General features: G+C 38.9%; 1 protein-coding gene across 19 annotated transcripts in view; it reads right to left on the bottom strand.

Moving 5' to 3' along the window:
- Positions 1 to 21,839, bottom strand: part of LOC107795246 (uncharacterized) — an 80,580-nt gene extending 58,741 nt beyond the window's left edge. The window contains exons 1-16 of one of the 19 annotated variants that reach the window (XR_012705027.1): positions 20,299 to 21,839; positions 20,089 to 20,227; positions 19,882 to 19,965; positions 19,628 to 19,781; positions 19,321 to 19,514; positions 18,526 to 18,737; positions 18,343 to 18,441; positions 17,215 to 17,330; positions 15,816 to 15,917; positions 14,868 to 14,977; positions 14,646 to 14,733; positions 5,772 to 5,873; positions 5,509 to 5,569; positions 4,967 to 5,018; positions 4,194 to 4,291; positions 1,959 to 1,981 (exon numbers count right to left, since the gene is read on the bottom strand). Coding sequence is in view for 14 of the 19 variants with exons in the window: in XM_075244116.1 (XP_075100217.1) it covers positions 810 to 1,026; positions 1,785 to 1,981; positions 14,646 to 14,733; positions 14,868 to 14,977; positions 15,816 to 15,917; positions 17,215 to 17,330; positions 18,343 to 18,441; positions 18,526 to 18,737; positions 19,321 to 19,514; positions 19,628 to 19,781; positions 19,882 to 19,965; positions 20,089 to 20,096 (1,581 nt within the window). In the remaining 5 variants the exon portion in view is untranslated. Of the gene's footprint in view, positions 1 to 558; positions 1,027 to 1,519; positions 1,693 to 1,784; positions 1,982 to 4,193; positions 4,292 to 4,966; positions 5,019 to 5,508; positions 5,570 to 5,687; positions 5,874 to 12,131; positions 12,229 to 12,903; positions 12,956 to 13,445; positions 13,507 to 13,700; positions 13,810 to 14,645; positions 14,734 to 14,867; positions 14,978 to 15,815; positions 15,918 to 17,214; positions 17,331 to 18,342; positions 18,442 to 18,525; positions 18,738 to 19,320; positions 19,515 to 19,627; positions 19,782 to 19,881; positions 19,966 to 20,088; positions 20,228 to 20,298 lie in introns of those variants that run through there. The other 18 variants (XR_012705025.1, XR_012705026.1, XR_012705024.1 and 15 more) reach the window with 18 other exon arrangements.
- Positions 21,840 to 23,853: the final 2,014 nt, after the last annotated feature.

Here is a 23,853-nt window from a genome sequence, read left to right as displayed (position 1 = left end):
AAGGAAGGAAAACACTTCCAGTGAATGGCTTCAAACCAAAATCACATTTAACTAGATTTTTAGAAAAATATAGTCCCTGCAGCTACAATTAACTACATGACAATAAGAAAGGTCAGTCTTTCATTGCGCATGGAACAACTAAAGATTGGTTCGAACCAGGCATTACAAGCTTATAACTCGCAAACTCATAAAATAGAATGAGGAAAATGTACAATACGGAGACATGATTCAGGAACTTATTCAAATGAAAAGATTCTCCATCCTTTCTTTGTACACTTGTCTACCCCTCAAACAACTAGGTGGGCAAAAACAAAGGAAATGAAAGGGCTATTCAGTTCTTATGATTGTTGGATCTCTCAGGGTTAGGGGTCAGTGAAATGAAAAAGAGAAAGGGATGGAGGAACTAAGCAAATTTTGGGAAAAGGGGGGGAGGGGGAACTAAGCAATGTTTCCAAGAGACAACGGCATAGTAAATGCCATCAACTGCAATGCACAGCAGTACAGTAATCCCAATCACCAGAATCAACACGGACAACTATGAACTTTTAATGGCAATTGCATACATAAAGTTTGTAGTTGCATTAATCATCAGCCTTTTGCAAATTATGCGCTGCATTTGCTTTCAAGGCAGCTATACAGCAAGATTAGTTACAAATAAAAATAAGGGATGAACCGTGCCTCCTATTAATTTGACAAAATAAAGTTCACTCACAAACAATTACTGAACAACTTTACAAACGGAAAGATGTATTGCAGCAAAAACAGATGCCAGTTTATAATTTACCCAGAATATGTCACAACACAGGATGTCAAACAGGTGAAAGAAAAGCAGTGTAGGAACCGCCACAGTACTTCACGCCCTTTAAAAAGGCAGAATTTATCTGGGCACACAATTTGGTATTTGGGATACCAAAACAGAGGCTACCATTATCCAAGGCTTCAGTTGCTGAAACTTGTGGATCAGAACATTTCCCGCTAACACTGAGACAAGTATTCAAGCCAACCGAAGTAGGTTCTGTGATAAAACTGCAAAGCCATAAAATACCAGAGAAAAAAAAAGAAGAATCATAAGTAAATAAATAAAATAAAACAGCATCAGTAAGATAAATTAAAACTTCTGAACAGAACACAAATACAAAAGCTGGATGGTCCAAGTATTTGGACACTACAGTAGACCTATCTTCATACTAGCAGTTTTTTTTTTCATATTACTGAAGGATTTCTCCCGGTTGGATTTTGACACTGTAACATTTAAGTTTCAACGTTCTTTCAGTGGATCTTTTGTAACCAAAATACCAAGTATGAAATGTTGACATTCAAGGTTTTTCATGTTCCAAAATATGAGTGTTGGTGAGTTCTCAATAACCCTCCAGTTCTGAGTATCTTCTCACTTGCACTATATTGAAGACACTAGACCAAATCCACGGCCCAAGTAAAATATTAGTCTGGAAGTTCTTGGAAATATGCAACATAAAGAAGCACTTTTTTTAATAAGGAATACAAAGCAGCACTTTCCAGTTTTAGTTTTTTTGGCGTCTATCAACTTAGCAGAACACTTCCACCTATTTAGGGGCATCATCTACTGATAGCGTTTCACTTCTCTTAGAACATCTTACAAACTTACTTTAGGGGCATCATCTGCTGATAGCATTCACTTCTCTTGGGACATCTTACCACCCCAAGGAATATCCCCTTCCAACCAGTAAAAGAACATGTTTTAATACACTACATGCAACAATATATTCTAGATAATCCATGTGAACAGTGTTTTGTAGACAGTATACCTAGCCTCAAAACTTGTGCTGTTAGAGCTGAAAGCATCACATATAGCAGAGGTTACCCATGGGGCAAGGTATCGACCCTTAATTTCAACACTATAGCACATCCCAGAAGATGGTTGCTGATTATGCTCACAAGGCACATTTGACTCCATTCCTTGAAAAGCTACCTGATCAATTCTCCTGACCTCCTTGCATCTGACCTGCAGAGTAGGTATAGTGATATCTATTTGCATTCTGGATAACACTATAACCAGCTTAAGACAGAACACATTGATAATGGAATAACAAGCTCAAGACTGAAGATATTTAGAGATTACTTTTTGTAGCATAACAAGTAATAATCAGCTTAAGACTCAGTATATTGAGAAATTATCTTTTATAGAAAGACATTACTCTTATTAGTCAACAGTGGAAAGCAAGATCTTTTGGGACAGTAAGACAGCAGATGCAGATAATGCTTTGTGAACATCCCTCGAGCCTAGCCTCTCTATTATTAAAAAACATAGGTAGATAATAGCTTATGGCATATAAAAGAGCTAGATCACTAACAGTTTTTGTAAAAAAGAAAGTGTATGTCGTGCATGTGTGCCTGTATCACAAAGTCAGAGCAAGTCTTTGCGTGTTTTATTCAGCAAATCTTTAGTTAAACTCAACTGCCTCAAAGAGTAAAACAGATTTAAGGTCTCATCTATGAACGAACAGATCAAATTTAACAAACATTCAAATATCAAGCAGACTGCGACATGCCACTTTCAATTAACTATCTTATGTACAAGAAGCATAGATATAGTTCAACCATTTATTTAGCCAAAGCAAATAGTATCTGATATCTATATTCACAGTCAAACACTTAGACAAGTGATGCTTTGTTCTGCAGCAAGCATCTTTTCTTATGGTACTTGTATCCAATATAAATTGGAAAATAAGGAAACCAACAGAATAGGGCATCCTGGACATATCATGGGTGTATCTTACTGGAAATTGATACGATACAATAAGCCCCACATCGGGAGTGATACTTAATGAAGTGCAGTAACTTATTTACTTTAAACCTCCACTATTAGAAAAATGTGCTGCTGTTATAATACTACCGGTCAGCAGGTGTAGCCCTCAAATTTTCTATAGCTGCATATCCCCCAGTGGCAAATTCTGAACTCTAGAATAGAATGTCATGCTCTATTTTTTTCCAAGTTCAAAATAAGATATGAATTTGTTTTGAATTTCACAAACCCATTTATTATTACTAGTTTTAGGGGAGTGCCACGAATCTGATAGCTTCTGTTTAAACACCTAACAGAGGAAGACAGCTTATGAAGCATAAAGCCACACTGAGGCAAGTACAGGCACAATCATTGGCATGATAAAAAAAAATTCTTTTACAGTATTCCTGCATATCACAGACCCCATTTATGGGACCAAACTGGGTTTGTTGTTGTTGTTGTATAGTATTCCTGTTGAATTGAGTGGCTACACATTATCTAAAAGCATAAGATAAAGAAGATAGATTTATCAACAATACAACAAATGATATGTGTGTTCCTTTTAATATCTTAGGGAATATGAAATTGTTAATATGGGAGTTACTATTTACAAAATTAAAATTTTAAAAAAAAAAAAGCATATTGGGATTGTTATCTTGCTTTTTTGATCGGTTAACCATATTGGGATTGTTATCCCACTGCACAAGCCCCTAAATGTCGAAATTATCCTTTGGATATAAGGTGAGAGACTCCAATCTTGGGAGAAGATTGGGAGGAAGAAAATGTTCATTGAAGGGCAAACCAAGAACACTGTTATATTGAGCCCTCAGTTAAAGTCTTCATCACAATCAAGCAAACACAAAACTGCAAATGTATATCCGGTTACAATCCATGTATTTGCTTACTACTCATACTGTACAACAACAACAACAACGGCCCAGTATAATCCCACAAATGGGGTTTGGGGAGGGTAATATGTACGCAGACCTTACCCCTACCCCGAGGGGCAGAGAGGCTATTTCCAGGAGACCCTCGGCCCAAGAAAGTGTCACGACCCAAACTGAAGGGCCATGACTAGCACCCGACCACACTTGCCGAGCACCAACGTACATTTCATCTAACCTTCATTATTATCTTTTAAGGCTGACGAGATCAATATAAATGGTAGACCTAGATCATGTACAACCAGCAATAAAATATGACGGCATGAACATACATAGCAGGGGATGACCAGACAATCAAGAAACTACGTATAAGGTATGAGCTACCACGCTACTATGAAAGACTATACAACAAAAACTAGCCGACAAGGCATACCAAACTATACATGAGCCGACACCTGTCTATGAGCCTCTAAAAGAACATAAGTGTTGCAACATAGCCGGAACAGGGCCCCGACATACCCATAATGTCTATAACAAAAATTACATACCAAGACCAAGGCAAGTCCGGAGAAGGGATCTCGCCAATCACCGCTGAACTGGACAGTCTACTGTGGTGGGGGAGCTGCACCTGCCTGTCTATCAGGACCTGCAGCACGACATGCAGCGTCCACAAATAAAAGGACGTCAGTACGAATAAAGTACTGAGTATGTAAGGCAAGGAACCATAAATACGATCAGTAATGTAAGCAAGGATAGAGAATATACAACCTGTAACATCTTAGTACCTCTGAGGGCTACTTACATGAAATGCATGATACATATGTATAAATACATAAACCTTTAAAGCATTCGCCTCTGTGGGCATCATCATCATCATATCGTACCCGGCCATAATAGGCTCGGTAGAATCGTACCCGGCCACGTGGAGCTCGGTAAAACCCAACTGATCAGTGGTTGCACAATAGGTGCCGTACCCGGCCAACTATAGCGTGGCTCGGTAGAGTAAAATAGATACATATATATAATGCATGCTCGACTCATGGAATCACATTCTAAACCTTTCGGAGTGACGTAAGGTCGGTATCCTCTGTACACGTTATTAGGACTAACTCTTCACTATGAACCTTATAAGAATCAGGAAGTACCAACAACATTGATAACATAAGAATAAGAGAAGCAACATTAACATCAATCGTTCCATAAGAGGGAAAACAATGTAAGTACTGCTAGCTTCTAAGAGTAGAGTATCTTTGGAAGCTCGTTCATTACATTATGTACAATCGGAGTCGTGCAAAAGAAGGAAAGGGATAGCCTCACATACCTTGTATATACTGCCCCAATCTCAAGCTATGCTATTGTCAAAACTCCTTAGTCTACAATAAGATAAACGATACTATCGTTATCATTTAAGCGTTATAACTATTATGTATCGACCACAACCTATTTTACGATGAAACGGATAGCACCTCCCCTATATATATGACCTCACACCATTCAAAACAATCACCAAACAGCCCAAACAACATCAATAATAAACATATTGAGCCTCACAAAATAGTTCACACACAGCCTAATCACTCCATACATACGACGACCACCGTAGTCGTGTCAAACAACCTGGAAATGTTACGAATAACTATCAGCCCATAACCCTACATATATATGGTGTTTCTCCACACCCTTCCTCCTCCAAAACTCCACAAGATAGTAGTAAAATACGCAGCCCAACAACAACACAAAACAGTCCACAAAACAATAACATTACTTCCAAGCCTTTCGATATATATTTCACAAGTTCTAGCTTCAATGGCTTAGCTGCAACTTGGATAATCTTAAATACATATATAGTAAGAGGTTCCTTACCTTTATACAGAAATAACAACTCCAATTTGACCTTAAATTTCCATGAAATATCCCTCCAATGCTGCCACAACAACAAAAAAGCGAAACTAGCGATCAATTAGTGTTTTTCGGCACTAGAATCACTTTAGAAGGCTTGAAATCACCTAGGATTGATATTAAGAACATGAGGGAGTATTTACAAAACATAAACCCTTTAAAACAACCTCCCACACGAGCTGGAACGACACAAAAATGAGCAACAACAAGAAGAACAAGAGACTTACTAGCGCCACGGAATTCCCGACACTTGATTTGTGTTGTTTGCCCTTTTTTCGGGTCTTGAATCTTGAGAGAACCTTGAGAGGATGTTCCTAGGGTTCTAAGGTCTGAAAATAGTGAAAAGAAATGACTTAAAATGGGTTGGAGGCATCCTATATAGGTCCAAATATCTTAAACCGACTTAGTGGGCCCCATAGAGAGGTGCTTGGCGCAGTCTCGCGAAAATGCGAATATCTCTCTACTCCGAGATCGTATCGATGAACGGTTTAATGCGTTGAAAACTAGACTCATAGATATTTAATTTGGTTGGTAGATCACCCCGTAATTCCTTGTAAATTATGAGAAAAGATTAGAAACATTTGACCTAATGTTTAAGTAAAATTATGAACCTAAGTTGCGACAACTTTTGTCGACTTTTGTTTCATAACTCGTTTGACTTCAATACTTATGATACGGATATTATATGATTAAAATACCTTAATAAATGACCTCTTGAGTGTATTAAGCACCGCTAGATTACCTGAAAATACGAGTTACAACATCCTTGATTCGTTTAACTTCTAATACTGGTTAATCACCCTTATACACTCTTGTATCACTTAAGACCAATAGGATTGACTTCTTATCATCTCAAAGATAATTCCTTCTTGGATTTATGTTAACTAATATATGGCATGAACTAACACATGTGGATATGGGTTGTAACACCCTCCCCCCCTTAGGAACATTCGTCCTCGAATGTAAGGGTTTATGGGGAGTTTAAATCATCGTGGATTCCAATGGAAATTTCCGATCAATTTTCCCCTATAAAATGGTCACTAGCAAAACTTGCAAGTAATTAAGCCCAACATATGGCTTCACAAGGCTACGCAAAGCATTATGCGTATTTACATTATCTGCATATCACCATTTTGTATTAAGGAGGAGTATTCTCAAATTATTGCTTACCTCATAGAGCTGTTTCTTCTTCCAATGTATCCTGTCTTCCACCAGCATCCTTGTTATCTTCATTCTGGAATAAGTAAGGGTATTTATACTTCATCTCCTCTTCTGCTTCCCATGTCATTTCTTCCATATTTTTGTTCCTCCACAATACTTTGACGGAAGCTACATCTTTTGTTCTCAACTTGCGGACTTGCCGATCTAATATCGCCACTGGCACTTCTTCATATGATAGGTCCTCTGTAACTTGTACATCTTTGATAGGGATGACTCGAGAAGGGTCTCCAATACATTTTCTCAACATAGATACATGGAATATCGGGTGGACAAATTCCAATTCGGATGGCAATTCTAACTCATAAGCAACCTGTCCAATCCGTCGAAGAATTTTATACGGCCCGATATACCTTGGACTCAGCTTAACTTTCTTCCCAAAACGCATAATACCCTTCATTGGTGAGATCCTCAGGAAAACCCAATCACCAACCTCAAACTCTAGATCACGACGTCGGACATCAGAATAAGATTTTTGCCTGCTTTGTGCCGTCCTCAATCGCTCCTGTATCACTTTCACCTTCTCAATAGCTTGGTGAATCAAATCTGGCCCATATAATTCTGTTTCACCGACTTCGAACCATCCAACTGGTGATCTACATCTCCTCCCGTATAGTGCCTCATATGGGGCCATTTTAATACTGGAATGGTAGCTATTGTTATAGGCGAATTCTATGAGTGGAAGATGATCATCCCAATTCCCCTTAAAATCTAGAACACATGCTCGTAGCATATCTTCCAGTGTCTGAATGGTACGTTCAGCCTATCCATCAGTCTGCGGATGAAATGCAGTGCTGAGATTTACCTGTGTGCCTAAACCCTTCTGGAAAGACCTCCAAAAGTTAGCCGTAAATTGAGCTCCTCGGTCTGATATAATAGATATGGGCACACCATGAAGCCTAACAATCTCCTTGATATACAACTTCGCAGAATCTTCAGTCGTGTAAGTTGTCTTTACTGGCAGAAAATGGGCACATTTTGTAAGTCGATCAATTATCACCCAGATGGAGTCAAACTTATGATAAGAGCGAGGTAATCCAATAATGAAGTCCATATTAATCACCTCCCACTTTCAGGTCGGAATCTCTATATTTTGAAGCAATCCACCGGGTCTCTGATGTTCTATCTTTACTTGTTGACAATTGGGACACTAGGCTACAAATTCTGCAATAGACTTCTTCATATTATCCCACCAATATTGCTCCTTGACATCATGATACATCTTTGTCGAGCCGGGATGGATGGAATATCGGGATTGATGAATCTCATTCATAATCTTCTCTCGCAACCCTGCCACATTAGGCACACACAATCGGCTCTGGTATCTCAGTGCCCCATCTTTTCCGATCCCAAAAGCCATACTTTTACACTGTTGAATGCTTTCTCTTAATCGTACTAAGATAGGATCTTCATATTGTCGTGCTTTTACCTCTGCTACCAAAGATGATTCTGATGTATTCTGTACAGTAACACCTCCATCATCAGAGTCTAACAATCTGATTCTCATATTGGCTAGCTGATGAAGCTCTTTAATCAACCCCCATCTACCTACCTCAATATGTACTAAGCTTCCCATTGATTTACGGCTGAGAGCATCTGCCACAACATTGGCTTTACCGGGATGATACAATATCTCGACGTCGTAGTCTTTCAATAATTCAAGTCACCTACGCTGCCTCAAATTCAACTCTTTCTGCTTGAAGATGTATTGTAAACTCTTGTGATTTGTGTAGATGTCAACATGGACGCCGTATAAGTAGTGCCGCCATATCTTCAAAGCATATATTACTGCAGCCAATTCCAAATCATGGGTTGGATAATTCTTTTCATGCTTCTTCAATTGTCTTGATGCATAAGCAATCACATTCCCACGCTGCATCAATACGCACCCCAAACCTATACCTGAGGCATCACAATATACCACATAACCTTCTGTTCCTTCAGGAAGAGTGAGCACTGGTGCAGATGTCAATCGATTCTTCAACTCCTGAAAACTACGTTCACAAGTGTCAGACCACTGGAATTTGGTAGCTTTTTGTGTTAACTTAGTCAATGGTGATGATATAGAGGAAAATCCTTCTACAAACCGCCTATAATATCCTGCTAGCCCTAGGAAGCTGCGGACTTCTAATGGTGTTGTAGGTCTCGACCAATTCTTTACTGCATCGATCTTCTGAGTGTCGACACTAATACCCTCATCAGATATCACATGGCCAAGGAATGCTACTGAGTTCAGCCAGAATTCACATTTGGAGAGCTTAGCATATAACTTATGATCCTGAAGCGTCTGTAATACTATCCGCAAGTGGCCCGCATGTTCCGCCTCCGAACGAGAATATACTAGAATGTCATCAATGAATACAATCACGAACACATCAAGATAGGGCCTGAATATAGTATTCATGAGATCTATAAAAGCTGCTGGGGCATTTGTTAGCCCGAACGACATCACCAAGAACTCAAAGTGCCCATATCTTGTCCGGAAGGCCGTCTTTGGAATATCCTTCTCCCTAACCCTCACCTGATGATACCCTGAACGTAAATCAATCTTAGAGAAATACTTGGCACCCTGGAGTTGGTCAAACAGGTCATCAATTCTTGGAAGTGGATACTTGTTCTTTATAGTAGACTTATTCAACTGTCGATAGTCGATACACATCCGTAACAACCCGTCTTTCTTCCGCACGAATAGGACTGGTGCACCCCAAGGTGAAGTGCTAGGCCTAATAAAGCCCTTATCTAGCAAGTCCTTCAACTGCACCTTCAACTCTCGCAACTCTGCCGGGGCCATTCTGTATGGAGGAATAGAGATCGGTTGAGTGTCAGGCAACACATCAATGCTAAACTCAATCTCCCTTTCAGGAGGAAGGCCTGGGAGTTCATCTGGGAAAACATCTGGGAATTCGTTGACCACAGGGATTGACTGTAAAGTAGGCGGTTTCGCCTCCGCATCCCTAACGCGAACGAGATGATAAATGTAACCTTTTGAGATCATTTTCCTTGCCTTAAGATAGGAAATAAACCTACCTTTCGGTGTAGCAATGTTCCCTTTCCATTCAATGACGGGTTCACCCGGAAATTGGAACCTAACCATCTTCGTACGACAGTCAACATTTGCATAGCATGAGGCCAACCAGTCCATTCCCATTATCACATCAAAATCAACCATTTCTAACTCAAATAAATTTGCCGAGGTTTGACGACTACAAATCATCACAGTGCAACCTCTATATACCCTTCTAGCAATCACAGAATCTCCTATCGGAGTAGATACCGCGAGGGGTTTACTTATCAATTCAGGTTCAATGACAAACTTATTAGCCACAAAGGGTGTAACATATGATAATGTAGATCCCGGATCAATCAGCGCATATACATCATAAGAAAACACAGATATAATACCTGTAACAACATCTGGAGACGACTCGAGATCCTGTCGACCTACTAGAGCATAGGTTCGATTTTGAGCACCACTCGAACTCGGCACTGCACCTTTACCCCTACCACGACCTGTCGACTGCTGAAAACCCCGTGCTGGAGGTCGAACTGATGAGGAAGAACCAGACACAGATCCAGTCGGCTAAGCCATACCATCACCTCCTCTATTAGGACACTCCCGCATCATATGGCCAGGCTGCCCGCACGAATAGCATGCATCAGAACCTCGACGACACAGTCCAAAGTGGGCCTTGCCGCACTGATCACAATGTGGTGTTGGTGGTCTCATCTGACTAGTATCCCTGTGATGTTGCGAGCCAGATGCCCGCGAACTCTGACCTGGACCAGAATAGGATCGATCATATCGAGGCCTCTGAAACTGTGGAGGAGCACTAGCTACAGGTGGCGCCGAACTCCTCGAAAACTGTGGCCTGATGCGGCCTCTGAAGTCATCAGAATACCCTGCAAATCTCGCCCTCTTATGCTGGCCTCTATCCTGCTCCCTAACTGCCCTCTGCTGGCGCTTACGATCCTCTAGGGTCTGGGCATAAGCTTGAATACGGGAAATATCCATGCCCTCCACCAAGGAGGCTGTCGTACACTCATTTATTAGATGTGGTCCCAACCCATTCACGAACATATGCACCCTATCACTCATCTCGGCCACCATATGGGGAGCATACCTTGCCAAAGAATCAAACTGCATACTGTACTCTCGCACACTCATATTACCTTGTCTAAGGTTCAAGAACTTATCAGCTCTAGCTCGTCGTATCTCAACTGGCAAGTAGTGACGAAGAAAGGCCTCAGAAAATTCCTTCCACACAGCTGGAAAAGGGTTCGGACCCCTGGATCTCTCCCAACTATCATACCAGAGAACCGCTAAATCCCGTAACCGATAAGAAGCCAACTCTATTGCCTCTGTATCACTAACATGCATAACCCGAAGTGTACGATGAACTTGGTCAATAAAAGTCTGTGGGTCCTCCTTGGGGTCTGATTCGGTAAACACTGGAGGGTCTAAATTAATAAAATCACGAACTCTTGTACTAACTGGTTTCTCAGCAGCACCTGTATTCTGCCTCTGATCCTGAGCAGCTACCAAGCTAGTCAATAACTGCAAAGCACTCCGCATATCCTGGTCTGGAGTGCCAGACGGAGGAACTGGAGGCGCTGGGTGCCTTCTAATATCCTCTGGAGGAGATGGAGTAGATGAGGTATGAGAGGGCATCTCACTTTGAGCCTCAATTTGTCCTGCTCTGACTTGGGGCACCTGACTGGTACCCTCTCCCGCTGCTGTATCAAGCCGTCTACTAATCGTTTGCTTCCTAGTCGAAGGCATCACTGAAAAAACAAGGTGAATATTAGAGACGAACACTTACGACTCAACTCTACGCACGATCTAGATTCAGGAAGAAGGTAACAACCCTAGATGTCATGTAGCCTCCTGATTATAAATGTGGCGCGCTACACATCCATAATCAAGACTCTACTAGACACGGCTCATAGACAACCCCTAGGACAGACTTGCTCTGATACCAAGTTTGTCACGACCCAAACTGAAGGGCCATGACTAGCACCCGACCACACTTGCCGAGCACCAACGTACATTTCATCTAACCTTCATTATTATCTTTTAAGGCTGACGAGATCAATATAAATGGTAGACCTAGATCATGGACAACCAGCAATAAAATATGACGGCATGAACATACATAGCAGGGGATGACCAGACAATCAAGAAACTACGTATAAGGTATGAGCTACCACGCTACTATGAAAGACTATACAACAAAAACTAGCCGACAAGGCATACCAAACTATACATGAGCCGACACCTGTCTATGAGCCTCTAAAAGAACATAAGTGTTGCAACATAGCCGGAACAGGGCCCCGACATACCCATAATGTCTATAACAAAAATTGCATACCAAGACCAAGGCAAGTCCGGAGAAGTGATCTCGCCAATCACCGCTGAACTGGACAGCCTACTGTGGTGGGGAGCTGCACCTGCCTGTCTATCAGGACCTGCAGCACGACATGCAGCGTCCACAAATAAAAGGACGTCAGTACGAATAAAGTACTGAGTATGTAAGGCAAGGAACCATAAATACGATCAGTAATGTAAGCAAGGATAGAGAATATACAACCTGTAACATCTTAGTACCTCTGAGGGCTACTTACATGAAATGCATGATACATATGTATAAATACATAAACCTTTAAAGCATTCGCCTCTGTGGGCATCATCATCATCATATCGTACCCGGCCATAATAGGCTCGGTAGAATCGTACCCGGCCACGTGGAGCTCGGTAAAACCCAACTGATCAGTGGTTGCACAATAGGTGCCGTACCCGGCCAACTATAGCGTGGCTCGGTAGAGTAAAATAGATACATATATATAATGCATGCTCGACTCATGGAATCACATTCTAAACCTTTCGGAGTGACGTAAGGTCGGTATCCTCTGTACACGTTATTAGGACTAACTCTTCACTATGAACCTTATAAGAATCAGGAAGTACCAACAACATTGATAACATAAGAATAAGAGAAGCAACATTAACATCAATCGTTCCATAAGAGGGAAAACAATGTAAGTACTGCTAGCTTCTAAGAGTAGAGTATCTTTGGAAGCTCGTTCATTACATTATGTACAATCGGAGTCGTGCAAAAGAAGGAAAGGGATAGCCTCACATACCTTGTATATACTGCCCCAATCTCAAGCTATGCTATTGTCAAAACTCCTTAGTCTACAATAAGATAAACGATACTATCGTTATCATTTAAGCGTTATAACTATTATGTATCGACCACAACCTATTTTACGATGAAACGGATAGCACCTCCCCTATATATATGACCTCACACCATTCAAAACAATCACCAAACAGCCCAAACAACATCAATAATAAACATATTGAGCCTCACAAAATAGTTCACACACAGCCTAATCACTCCATACATACGACGACCACCGTAGTCGTGTCAAACAACCTGGAAATGTTACGAATAACTATCAGCCCATAACCCTACATATATATGGTGTTTCTCCACACCCTTCCTCCTCCAAAACTCCACAAGATAGTAGTAAAATACGCAGCCCAACAACAACACAAAACAGTCCACAAAACAATAACATTACTTCCAAGCCTTTCGATATATATTTCACAAGTTCTAGCTTCAATGGCTTAGCTGCAACTTGGATAATCTTAAATACATATATAGTAAGAGGTTCCTTACCTTTATACAGAAATAACAACTCCAATTTGACCTTAAATTTCCATGAAATATCCCTCCAATGCTGCCACAACAACAAAAAAGCGAAACTAGCGATCAATTAGTGTTTTTCGGCACTAGAATCACTTTAGAAGGCTTGAAATCACCTAGGATTGATATTAAGAACATGAGGGAGTATTTACAAAACATAAACCCTTTAAAACAACCTCCCACACGAGCTGGAACGACACAAAAATGAGCAACAACAAGAAGAACAAGAGACTTACTAGCGCCACGGAATTCCCGACACTTGATTTGTGTTGTTTGCCCTTTTTCGGGTCTTGAATCTTGAGAGAACCTTGAGAGGATGTTCCTAGGGTTCTAAGGTCTGAAAATAGTGAAAAGAAATGACTTAAAATGGGTTGGAGGCATCCTATATAGGTCCAAATATCTTAAACCGACTTAGTGGGCCCCATAGAGAGGTGCTTGGCGCAGTCTCGCGAAAATGCGAATATCTCTCTACTCCGAGATCGTATCGATGAACGGTTTAATGCGTTGAAAACTAGACTCATAGATATTTAATTTGGTTGGTAGATCACCCCGTAATTCCTTGTAAATTATGAGAAAAGATTAGAAACATTTGACCTAATGTTTAAGTAAAATTATGAACCTAAGTTGCGACAGCTTTTGTCGACTTTTGTTTCATAACTCGTTTGACTTCAAGACTTATGATACGGATATTATATGATTAAAATACCTTAATAAATGACCTCTTGAGTGTATTAAGCACCGCTAGATTACCTGAAAATACGAGTTACAACATCCTTGATTCGTTTAACTTCTAATACTGGTTAATCACCCTTATACACTCTTGTATCACTTAAGACCAATAGGATTGACTTCTTATCATCTCAAAGATAATTCCTTCTTGGATTTATGTTAACTAATATATGGCATGAACTAACACATGTGGATATGGGTTGTAACAGAAAGCAACAAGAGACGATATATTAGTACCACCAATAGACTCATAATAAAATAACAGCAATATAAGAGATACGAAATACGAAATAGATGGATGGTATTTACTACTCATACTATAATTGTCTTATAATCGTGTACTATCTCATCTCCATAAGAACGACCCCAAAGGTCATGGCTTGAACCCAACTATGCGGACAATCAAATTGAAGAAACAAGATTATGCAGAAGTCTTAAACCAACCTCAGGGGCAGTGAATGCAGCATTCTCAAATGGGATAGGTGAATACAACACAGGGACGTCCACACCAGTTAGAGAAGTTAAGAAATATCTGAAAATTTGACAAAATGCTATATAGTTTAGAGAAGATCATATGCAATTGAATATCAAAACTGTGGCATAATATGATGGAAGGGAGGATATGGAATGAAGTCAACTAAACTATTTTATTAACTATGAGCTTACCTATAGTTCAGTAGAAAATCATATAAAGAATGAACATTCTTATTTCCAGTGAATGCCAGCAGAGATTGGGGCCTATTATCCACATCAGACATTGCACCCCGCCGCCTAGTCTGCATAAAACATTAAACTCACCAGTTGGAAAAAAAATTATTATAAACCAACAAATAAATAAGGATGTCCCCTCTACAACTTAAGCTTTTAAATCAGGTTATTCACACACTTCAACATATTAAGCAAGCAAAGGTCCTTAGTTCAGCCTACCATCACCTATAAATGAAATATTTCCATGTGTGTGGCCCAAGGAAAAAAAATCAAAAAATATTTGGGTGAGGCGGGGGGACAATGTTGTGAACTATAAAAGTGTCTTGTCTCTGGCAGTTTAAGCTGTTAAAGGAAGCAGTTGACATACTTCAACAATAAAAAAGTTTTTCATGGTAAAAGGGGAAACTGAATAATCCACTATTGAATACACCGTGACAGTTCTTCTAGCAAGCAGTAAAGTAATTGTATACATCACTATAATTACTCCAAAATTTCCACATTGAAAAAGTTAAGTTCATTAATGCAAAGAAAACTCAAACATAACACGAAAAAAATACTGAATACTTTGGACAATTGAAGGGAAGCCTTGGAGCAACGGTCAAGTTGTCTCTGTGTGGCCTACAGATTACGGGTTCAAGCCGTGGAATCAGCCACTGATGCTTGCATCAGAGTAGGCTACCTACATCACACCCCTTGAGGTGCGCCCTTCCTCGGACCCTGTGTGAACGCGGGATACTTTGTGCACTGGGCTGCCCTTTTTAATACTTTGGACAATTTTCCCTTTCTTAAAACTAGGCATTGACAAGTCAGTCAAAGAATCTGACATCATTAATACAAAGATTTGTAAGCAAATTTCTCTCCCGGATTTATTTTTCCACGTGAGTCTCAACTACATGATAAATTTACCTGGCCCGGATTTTGTTTCTCAATCTCTGAAAGCTCAAGCAGCTCTTCTGTACTAAGTTCCTCCAATTTTGAGCGGCAAAGCGGCATAGAAAAAGAAACATCCTACCACCACAAAAGATTGCAACACATAATCAGCTTAACAAATTACATATGCTACAAAATGCATAATCACACAGTTAAAATGCATGTCCATTCAGCACTTTAGCATCACCACTTGAGTGATATTAGAAAACCATCACCTGTTCAACATAAAGAAGCCAAATAGCATATACACGAGATAATGAAACCAGGAGTCAAATCCTAATTGTCCTCCTTTACTGTTATCGCTGATAGTGTTTCCTAATCATCCTTCTTTTTATGCAAGTATATGGACGTTCAATGTCGCACTTTTGTACAAGAGGTACCTTCTAAAAAGACAACTCAAATCATTAATTTTTTGTGGCTTTTGGCTTTTTGGCGCAACATTCAAGATGAAGATAGTTCATAAACTCTCTAAAGGAGTAGACTTTCTTTTTTGTACAGTCACAATCCCTTCTTTTTCTTTTTCTATGGGGTGTCTTAGATCTTGTAACTCACAAGCACTCTCTTTGAGCTTGGCCAGTTTCAAAAAAACAGTTGAAGTTGTGCCCTGGACTTGTATGTCGAATAATTATTTTCCAACTTCAATTTCAAATAGTTTTGCCCAACTTTATTTGCTTGACTCAAATGGCTGTGGAAAGCCAAAGAGTCCATCTTTGTATTCACTCCACTGATCAGTTATTCTATCTTGCTCCTAAAGACTTGGCACCAACTTTTGTCACTTGTTATACCGTAGTAATATACTGAGCTAGAATGTCAGCTTCGTGGTTTTAGAAAAGGAAAAAAAAAATATTTCCTATCTTTTTAACAAATTTTCAACAGATAGAGGTTACGTGGTGTAATATTTACACACCATGCATTCTCTTCTCACTTAAAGTCCTGGGGCTATATTGTCTTTAACACCTTTTGCTTTACGGCTCCTATTTATGGACTAACATATGGAACTTCTCCACTGGAGCACACACCAAGTTTCATAACTTGTGTAATGTTATCTGGCAATATAAGATGCTATTCAAATCCAAACTAACATTACTTGCAAATCATTACATCATTAAAACTAGTCTAGTTGTTGGGGAGCTTAAATTACAGAGGTTAGACCTAATCAAGTACATGAAACTTTAGTGACTCATTAGAACATCCCTGAGCTGCTCCAGGATCAACTTTTACAATCACAAACTAAAAGCATTGTATCAGCACTTTGCAGGAGGGTAACAGCAGAAACCAAATAGGCCAAAACGAGCTGGATAACAAACGAACTATGCTTGAAGAATACCATGAAGAAATAAGCAAAATAAGAAGTACCATCAAGTCATCATCTTACATGTTCTTTGAGTGATGACCTCAAACCCCGGGTTGACTGAGATATATATGCATTGCAAACACAGTTTTCCTCAGAATAAGAACTGGTGAACATGACCACAAATTGGGCAGTGCAGACTGCAAAGTTAAAAACAGAGAGAGAACATGAATACATAGAATTCAAATGACTACAATGAAGCAGAAAAAAAGGTATTTTCACTATTCCATTTTATATAACTGAAGTCATTCATTTTGAAACAGGCTAATAAGGAAAGAGTCAATATAAAATGGAACAAAGGGAATGACTTTTAAGCTGCCAATAAACTGTATCCACAAACAATTGCATCTTTATTTAGTTTTACAGAGTTATTACAACAGAAAATTAAAATCAGATTGGTTTGTATTTTATGTTAATTAGATTCTATATCACCTCATCCAAAGAGATCTAATCTAATTCAGGTGTTACCCTTTCTGGACTTTGGGAGAAAAGAAGGGTAGTCAGGCAAATAAGTAGAATCATGGAAGAAGCAACAGGCGAGTAGCAATGGCTGTCATTTACATCACCATTGGATAGTTCTTCAATGGACATGGCAATGCGAACTTTTGTATGTGTTCTTAAATTGTCTCAGAGTAGAGCTGTTAAAGGCAAGTATGTATAAGCCAAGAAGCTGAACACCAGACCTTTAGACCTAGGAGTTAACAAACATCACAAGTACCAAAAACCAATAAAGTTAAACAATGATCATTAACACATAATAACGGAAAATACATCTGAAAAGGGAGGAAAAAATAGATAGTAGAACCCTGGCTTCCGTGTAAAACAGAACCTGCCGTAATCACTACAAATAGTTTCTCTATCATTACAAGCAACATAACTAGGCTGAAAATAGGTACATGTCTATGTGTTAAAAATTCCTTGTAGACCAATATCAGAGACTCTACTGGTAAGACCCAATTGCCTAACCAAGTAATAATATCATAAAGAATTCATATATTGCATTTCTCTTTTTTTTCTAAGTTGCAGATGTCCATCCTAAATCACCACTATTTATAAATGTGAAGTCTCATGAAATGCGAAGAGAACAAAAGGTAAAACCTGTATGTCAGTTATAAGTGGCACATGAAGGTGGTAATTAAAAATGATACTTACCGTAGAAGATGCTGCAAACATTCTTCCGAAGCATGTAATATAAACTTCGAAAGGAATCCTGCCATGCTAGCTGCCTTTCGCTTAAAAAGTCCAGTTGCCCTAGGATTAAAAGTAAAAATTCTACAGTCAGGAGGAAAGACAGCAAGCAAAAGGTAGGACTATACAGAAGAATCCAGCAAATACCTCCCGTTGAAGCAGACAATGTTAAAGCTGATATAACTGAAGGCGGTAGAGGAGACTGCGGATACATCCAGGAATGCAATGACCAATGATTAACTGCTTGGGAAACAGAATTCATTTCAGGAAAGCAGGTCATCTTTTGACTCGTGGAACAATTCGAGGATGTAAACCTTGCCACCACATTGCTGGTGCCACAATTGATCAATCTATGAAACCTACAGATTATACGAGACACAATTAACCTTAAAAACACAACACCGAGGAACACAATTCAAAGTAATAAGACATGCAGCAACACTTGTCTTTTTTTGGGGGGGACACAGTTCATGGCATGGTCACTTGGTCAGAGAAAATGTTATGTACATCTCTCACTTGTTAAATGGCTATGCCACTAGTTAAGTGACATGCCATCAAGTATTACTTTAGCATGTGATAACTTAAGAGAACTTGTAACTCTCAGGAAAGAAATTGTATACATCAGATACTGCATTATAAACCTAAAACACTTGGAGCAATATCATAAAAAAGCTCTGTAACTCCAGATCCAAACGGGACTGCAGGTATTTCAAAACATCTTGCCTTGTTGGTGGTAAAATAAACTTCCAGAGACGCACGAATTCTTTCAGGCTAAAACCAAGAAAAAACAGATTCCTTATAAGTTGTAACAGGAGCTCAACATTTCATGAGTTCAACTACGGAATGCAATGCATATGGACAGTTTTTCCAACAAATAAATGTAGACATGCGTCGATATTAAAATGACGCATTATATAACAAATCAATCAAGTCATCACTCACCAGTTGATGGAAGATGCAGACACAACTCGTATATTAGTTTTCACCGTCAGATCCAACGGGGTCATCTTACATGGGACATGGAGTTCTGAGGAGAAAATTTTTGACCTTGAACCACCATCTGGTTCAGAGGATTCAGCAATTTTAGCAGAAGCAACTTGATGCTCATGGGTAGCGAGTCCTTTTAAGGCTTTATCCTATCAATAGAAGATAAAAGGTTAATCCTTAGCTTTATCTAAGTATAAAGACCGGTGAAAAAAAAAAGTATACAGAGCAATTAAAGAGGATAGATGCTGGCAATAGTAAGTACCATATCAATAGTAGACAAGCCATGTGCATCTACACCTCCCAGTGACAGCTCAGTGACGCTGCGGAAAGTATTTTCATTGCACCTTTGACTTGTGCTACAAGTTTTGGTTGCACAATCTTTTCCACTTACAGTTGAAGCAAGAAAGGATTCTGGGCTTTTAATGACAATATATGAAAAAATCATTAAATGAGCAGAAAGAAGATATAACAGACAATACATTCCTACAAATATTTAATACTATTCTACATAATTACCATTTCAATTGTTGTTGATTCTCAGCAAGAAATGCTGAAGGCACAGAAGATTTTTTAATACTACCACTTTGCTCTGCTGCATTCCTGCCAGAGAGAAGAAATAAAGATACTTAATTAGTGAGGGAAAACACAAAAAGAAGTCGGTCGAAGCATTTGCTGAATTACATAGATTCCAAATAAAAGTACCGCGACAATAAGTAAACTAACCTTGACATTTTCTTTCCTCGAAATCAAATTTAGCCTGATGCTGTTTTTTCAGACAGGAAATAGCTCGTCCACACGAGTATCAATATATCTTGGGTTCTTCGATACATCAGATCTCTTGGGCCCAGGGAAAACACCATTGCTTTCAAACAAGTGAATGGACTTTGTTAGTTGCACTTAAAAAGTTATAAGAGAAATGGAAACAAAAATTACCTCATAGAGCCACCAATTGGGGCTGATGATTCATCCACAAGTTGCGTAGTATTCTTTCTCTTCAATTGCTCTCCCTGTCATATTCAGTGTGTCAAAGGCAAAAGTGAAGAAAAGCGCCAAGGTTTACTAGACCTACAAAGATGCAATATAGATTTTCCAAGTCACATTTCATGACTATCTATACTAACTTTCTTATATTATTCTTAATCACCAACATATTCATTTATATCGCTTCCTTAACAAATAAAATTCACTTGGCAATTATATTTACTGCCTAGTGTGCACTCTTCAAGACAAAGCCTACGGGCGATGAGGCACACGCCTTAATGTCCTCGTGCCCGCACCAATGTGCCGTATAAGCAAAGCCACCAAGGGCCTATGATGCACACTTCAGGCTAAGCATGCCCCCAGCGAGCTTTTACTATGTCATTCACGTATGTTGAAAGCCAATACGCACCTCCATATATACCATTTGTATTAACAAATAAAAGTACTTTAAAAAGGCAATACATGTGAAAATCACACACCATCTTCACATGACTAACATAAATATCGCATGTATGTCCGCAAGATCAGACCGGAAATGAAAACATGACATGAGCTAAGGCACGTTCTTTTGCATATAGCACTACAAGATTATACAGTGAGCATCTCAATTGATCATACCACGAGAAGAGAAAGTTAGTCATGCTTTGAAAGTAGAACTTACTTGATGTAAAGAATACAACCACCCCAAAGCAATTACTCAACTTTCATTGCACTCCAGTTTACGCTTAAAATTGGAAGGAAAAGGTAACCATTTATCAATAGTTTGAATGCACATCAAATTAAGTAATGTTAAATCATTTAAGCGACCATTTATATTTTCCTTTTCTTTGATTTGCTAGCTAAACTTAAATGTTTACGCTCTTTGATTGACTTTCGAAAAACCAATTCTGGAAATAATACGCAACTCTAACTTCTTCATCCTCCCTCAGCTGACACATGTACACAAACCAGAAGATATTCCCCATTAAATTATGCTGCCGAACCATTTTCTCTTACCACCCCTCTATCCCTTTATCCCTCCCTGGGGACACATAAACAATCTCAGATGACATGCACAATCCCTGTTACAGCTGCACCAATAAGTTAAATGCAAGCAGCCTTATTCTCCATTGTAATGGCTGGAGATGAACCCATCTCCTTCCAGAAACTTCTCCTCACAGAATATATGATCTAAACAGAGAAATGGATGTTTGCAGGATTGCTTTTGAAAGCAAGTACAGATTAGAGAAGTAACATTCATTCAATTACTTCTCCAGATATCCTTCAATTGTGGTGCATCAGGCCTCAGGTATTGTCAGTGCTCACAGCTACAAGGGTGTGGTGTGTTTGGTGGTTGTAGAGAAAGATGCTCATGGATGCCCATATTGAGAGATTTGTTCTACTTACAAAATTCAAAAAAAAAAAAAAAAGATAGTTTTTTGTCAAATTTTAATTGTAAATTAACCAATATGTTTAATTTCAACTATATTGTAAGAGTTTCTTTCAAAATAAAAGCAAAAAGAAACTTGTGCGTCCTATGCACTGATATGGATAGTGCAATGGAGGAATGAAATAATTTTTAGAGTTTAACTTTTGTGCACTTACATGGATAATGTAAAACTGTTTTACATAATTAGGTTATGATGACTACAACATGTGACTATCCACAATAAGTCTAGTCTGGTAGCTTGAAAATAAAGTAAATAACTTGCTATAATAGGTAGGTTAAAGTACAATGTAAAAAATTGATGTAAAAAAAAATTTATATTGTAAGTGAATATAAGTTAAATCTTGGTTTTAATACAGGTAAAGAGGTTACTAACCACTCCATCTTCCATTTTATGTGATTAGTTTGACTAGGCACAGAGTTTAAAGACATACTTTTGAAACTTGTGAACTAAAACATGGCATAAATATTCGTGTGGCTAACTCATCTCATTAAAGGTAAATGAAAAATTTAAAGTTAAATTATTTCTAAATAAATAAAGATAATCATCTCATACAAGGCCCAATTGATGGACAAGTGAGTGAGGTTTTACATACTAGGCCTAACTAGAAATGCTCTCTTCACCCACAAAGTAATCACATAATCTCCCATTCTTACGTTCATCTCATTTAAATTACATATATAGCCATAAAGAATTCTACTTTCATATTTAAAAAGCTGATTAAAAATAAATCGGGAAAAGAGGTACTCACGCGTAACTCAGATGGAGTTTTTCGTTTCACTGTGGTGGTAGTGACCTTAGAACCACCACCCCCACCAAACTTAAGTGCATTTGATGGATGTACGGGACCCGCAGCAGCCACCTTCGCCATCTTCTCTAACTTTAACTAAAATAGCTTCTTCAGACATCACACATCAAAAGAAAAACATAGAAATCAGATACCAAAAAATGGTCAACAAATATTATAATCAGTAAAATCACATAAGTGATGTTAATATATTGTAATATACATATTTTATAAGCTTTTTATTGGAATTCATTTGATTTACGGCAGTGAAACAATAGCCATTTACCTAAGATTTAATCAAAACCTAAGAATCGTACAAGTTCCAAATCATCTGTGATTACCCTAAATCCAATAGGGGGGAATCTGCGGCTTCCGGGAGAGGCTGAGCCGCGTAGAAATGATGTTTCCGGCGGGGGTAGGGGGTGAGTTTTGGGGAAGAGAAGAAGTGAAGTGGGAAAATAAAAAGGGGGGAGTGGGGAATTTGGGGGATTTGAACGATTTCAATTTCCCTCGCAACTGTTCGGGCTGACGGCAGCGGGCCGAGTATGGGGCGATAATTTCAGTTAGATTGCCCCGCTCTATGTTATTTTCCTAGCGCAATAAATCCACTCAAGGGGATGTGCACGGTTGACCACTAATAACACATGTATTTACTTTTAAGCCATCGTTTAAAATATCTTTAGTTTTTAGCCACTACTTTAATAAACTTTAACTGTCCGGACGAAAATACTCTTCTGCTCATGTCCTTAACTTCAGGATTTCAGGACTACATGTCCTTAACTTTTGAACTTGGAACTCTAAGTTCAGGACTTCAGGACTACATGCCCTTAACTTTTGAACTTGTAACTCTAAGTTCAGGACTACATGTCCTTAACTTTTGAACTTGTAACTCTAAGTTCAGGACTACATGTCCTTAACTTTTGAACTTGGAACTCTAAGTTCAGGACTTCAAGGTTACATGTCCTTAACTTTTGAACTTGGAACTCAAACTTCAAGATCAAGCGTCCTTAACTTTTGAACTTGTAACTGTAAGTTAAGGACTGCTTGTCCTTAACTTTTGAACGTGTAACTATAAGTTAAGGACTGTCTATCCTTAACTTTTGAACTTGGAAATCAAAGTTAAGGACTGTCTGTCCTTAACTTTTGAACTTGTAACTGTAAGTTAACGACTGCATGTCCTTAACTTTAGAACTTGTAACTGTAAGTTAAGGACTGTCTGTCCTTAACTTTTGAACTTGACTTTAAGACTTCAAGACTACATTTCCTTAACTTTTGAACTTGAAACTCTAAGTT

The sequence above is a fragment of the Nicotiana tabacum genome, chromosome 22, assembly GCF_000715075.1.
Source record: "Nicotiana tabacum cultivar K326 chromosome 22, ASM71507v2, whole genome shotgun sequence".
Lineage (NCBI taxonomy): Eukaryota > Viridiplantae > Streptophyta > Magnoliopsida > Solanales > Solanaceae > Nicotiana > Nicotiana tabacum.
Note: the sequence above shows the minus strand (reverse complement) of the source record. Positions and strands in the feature narration are given on the sequence as shown.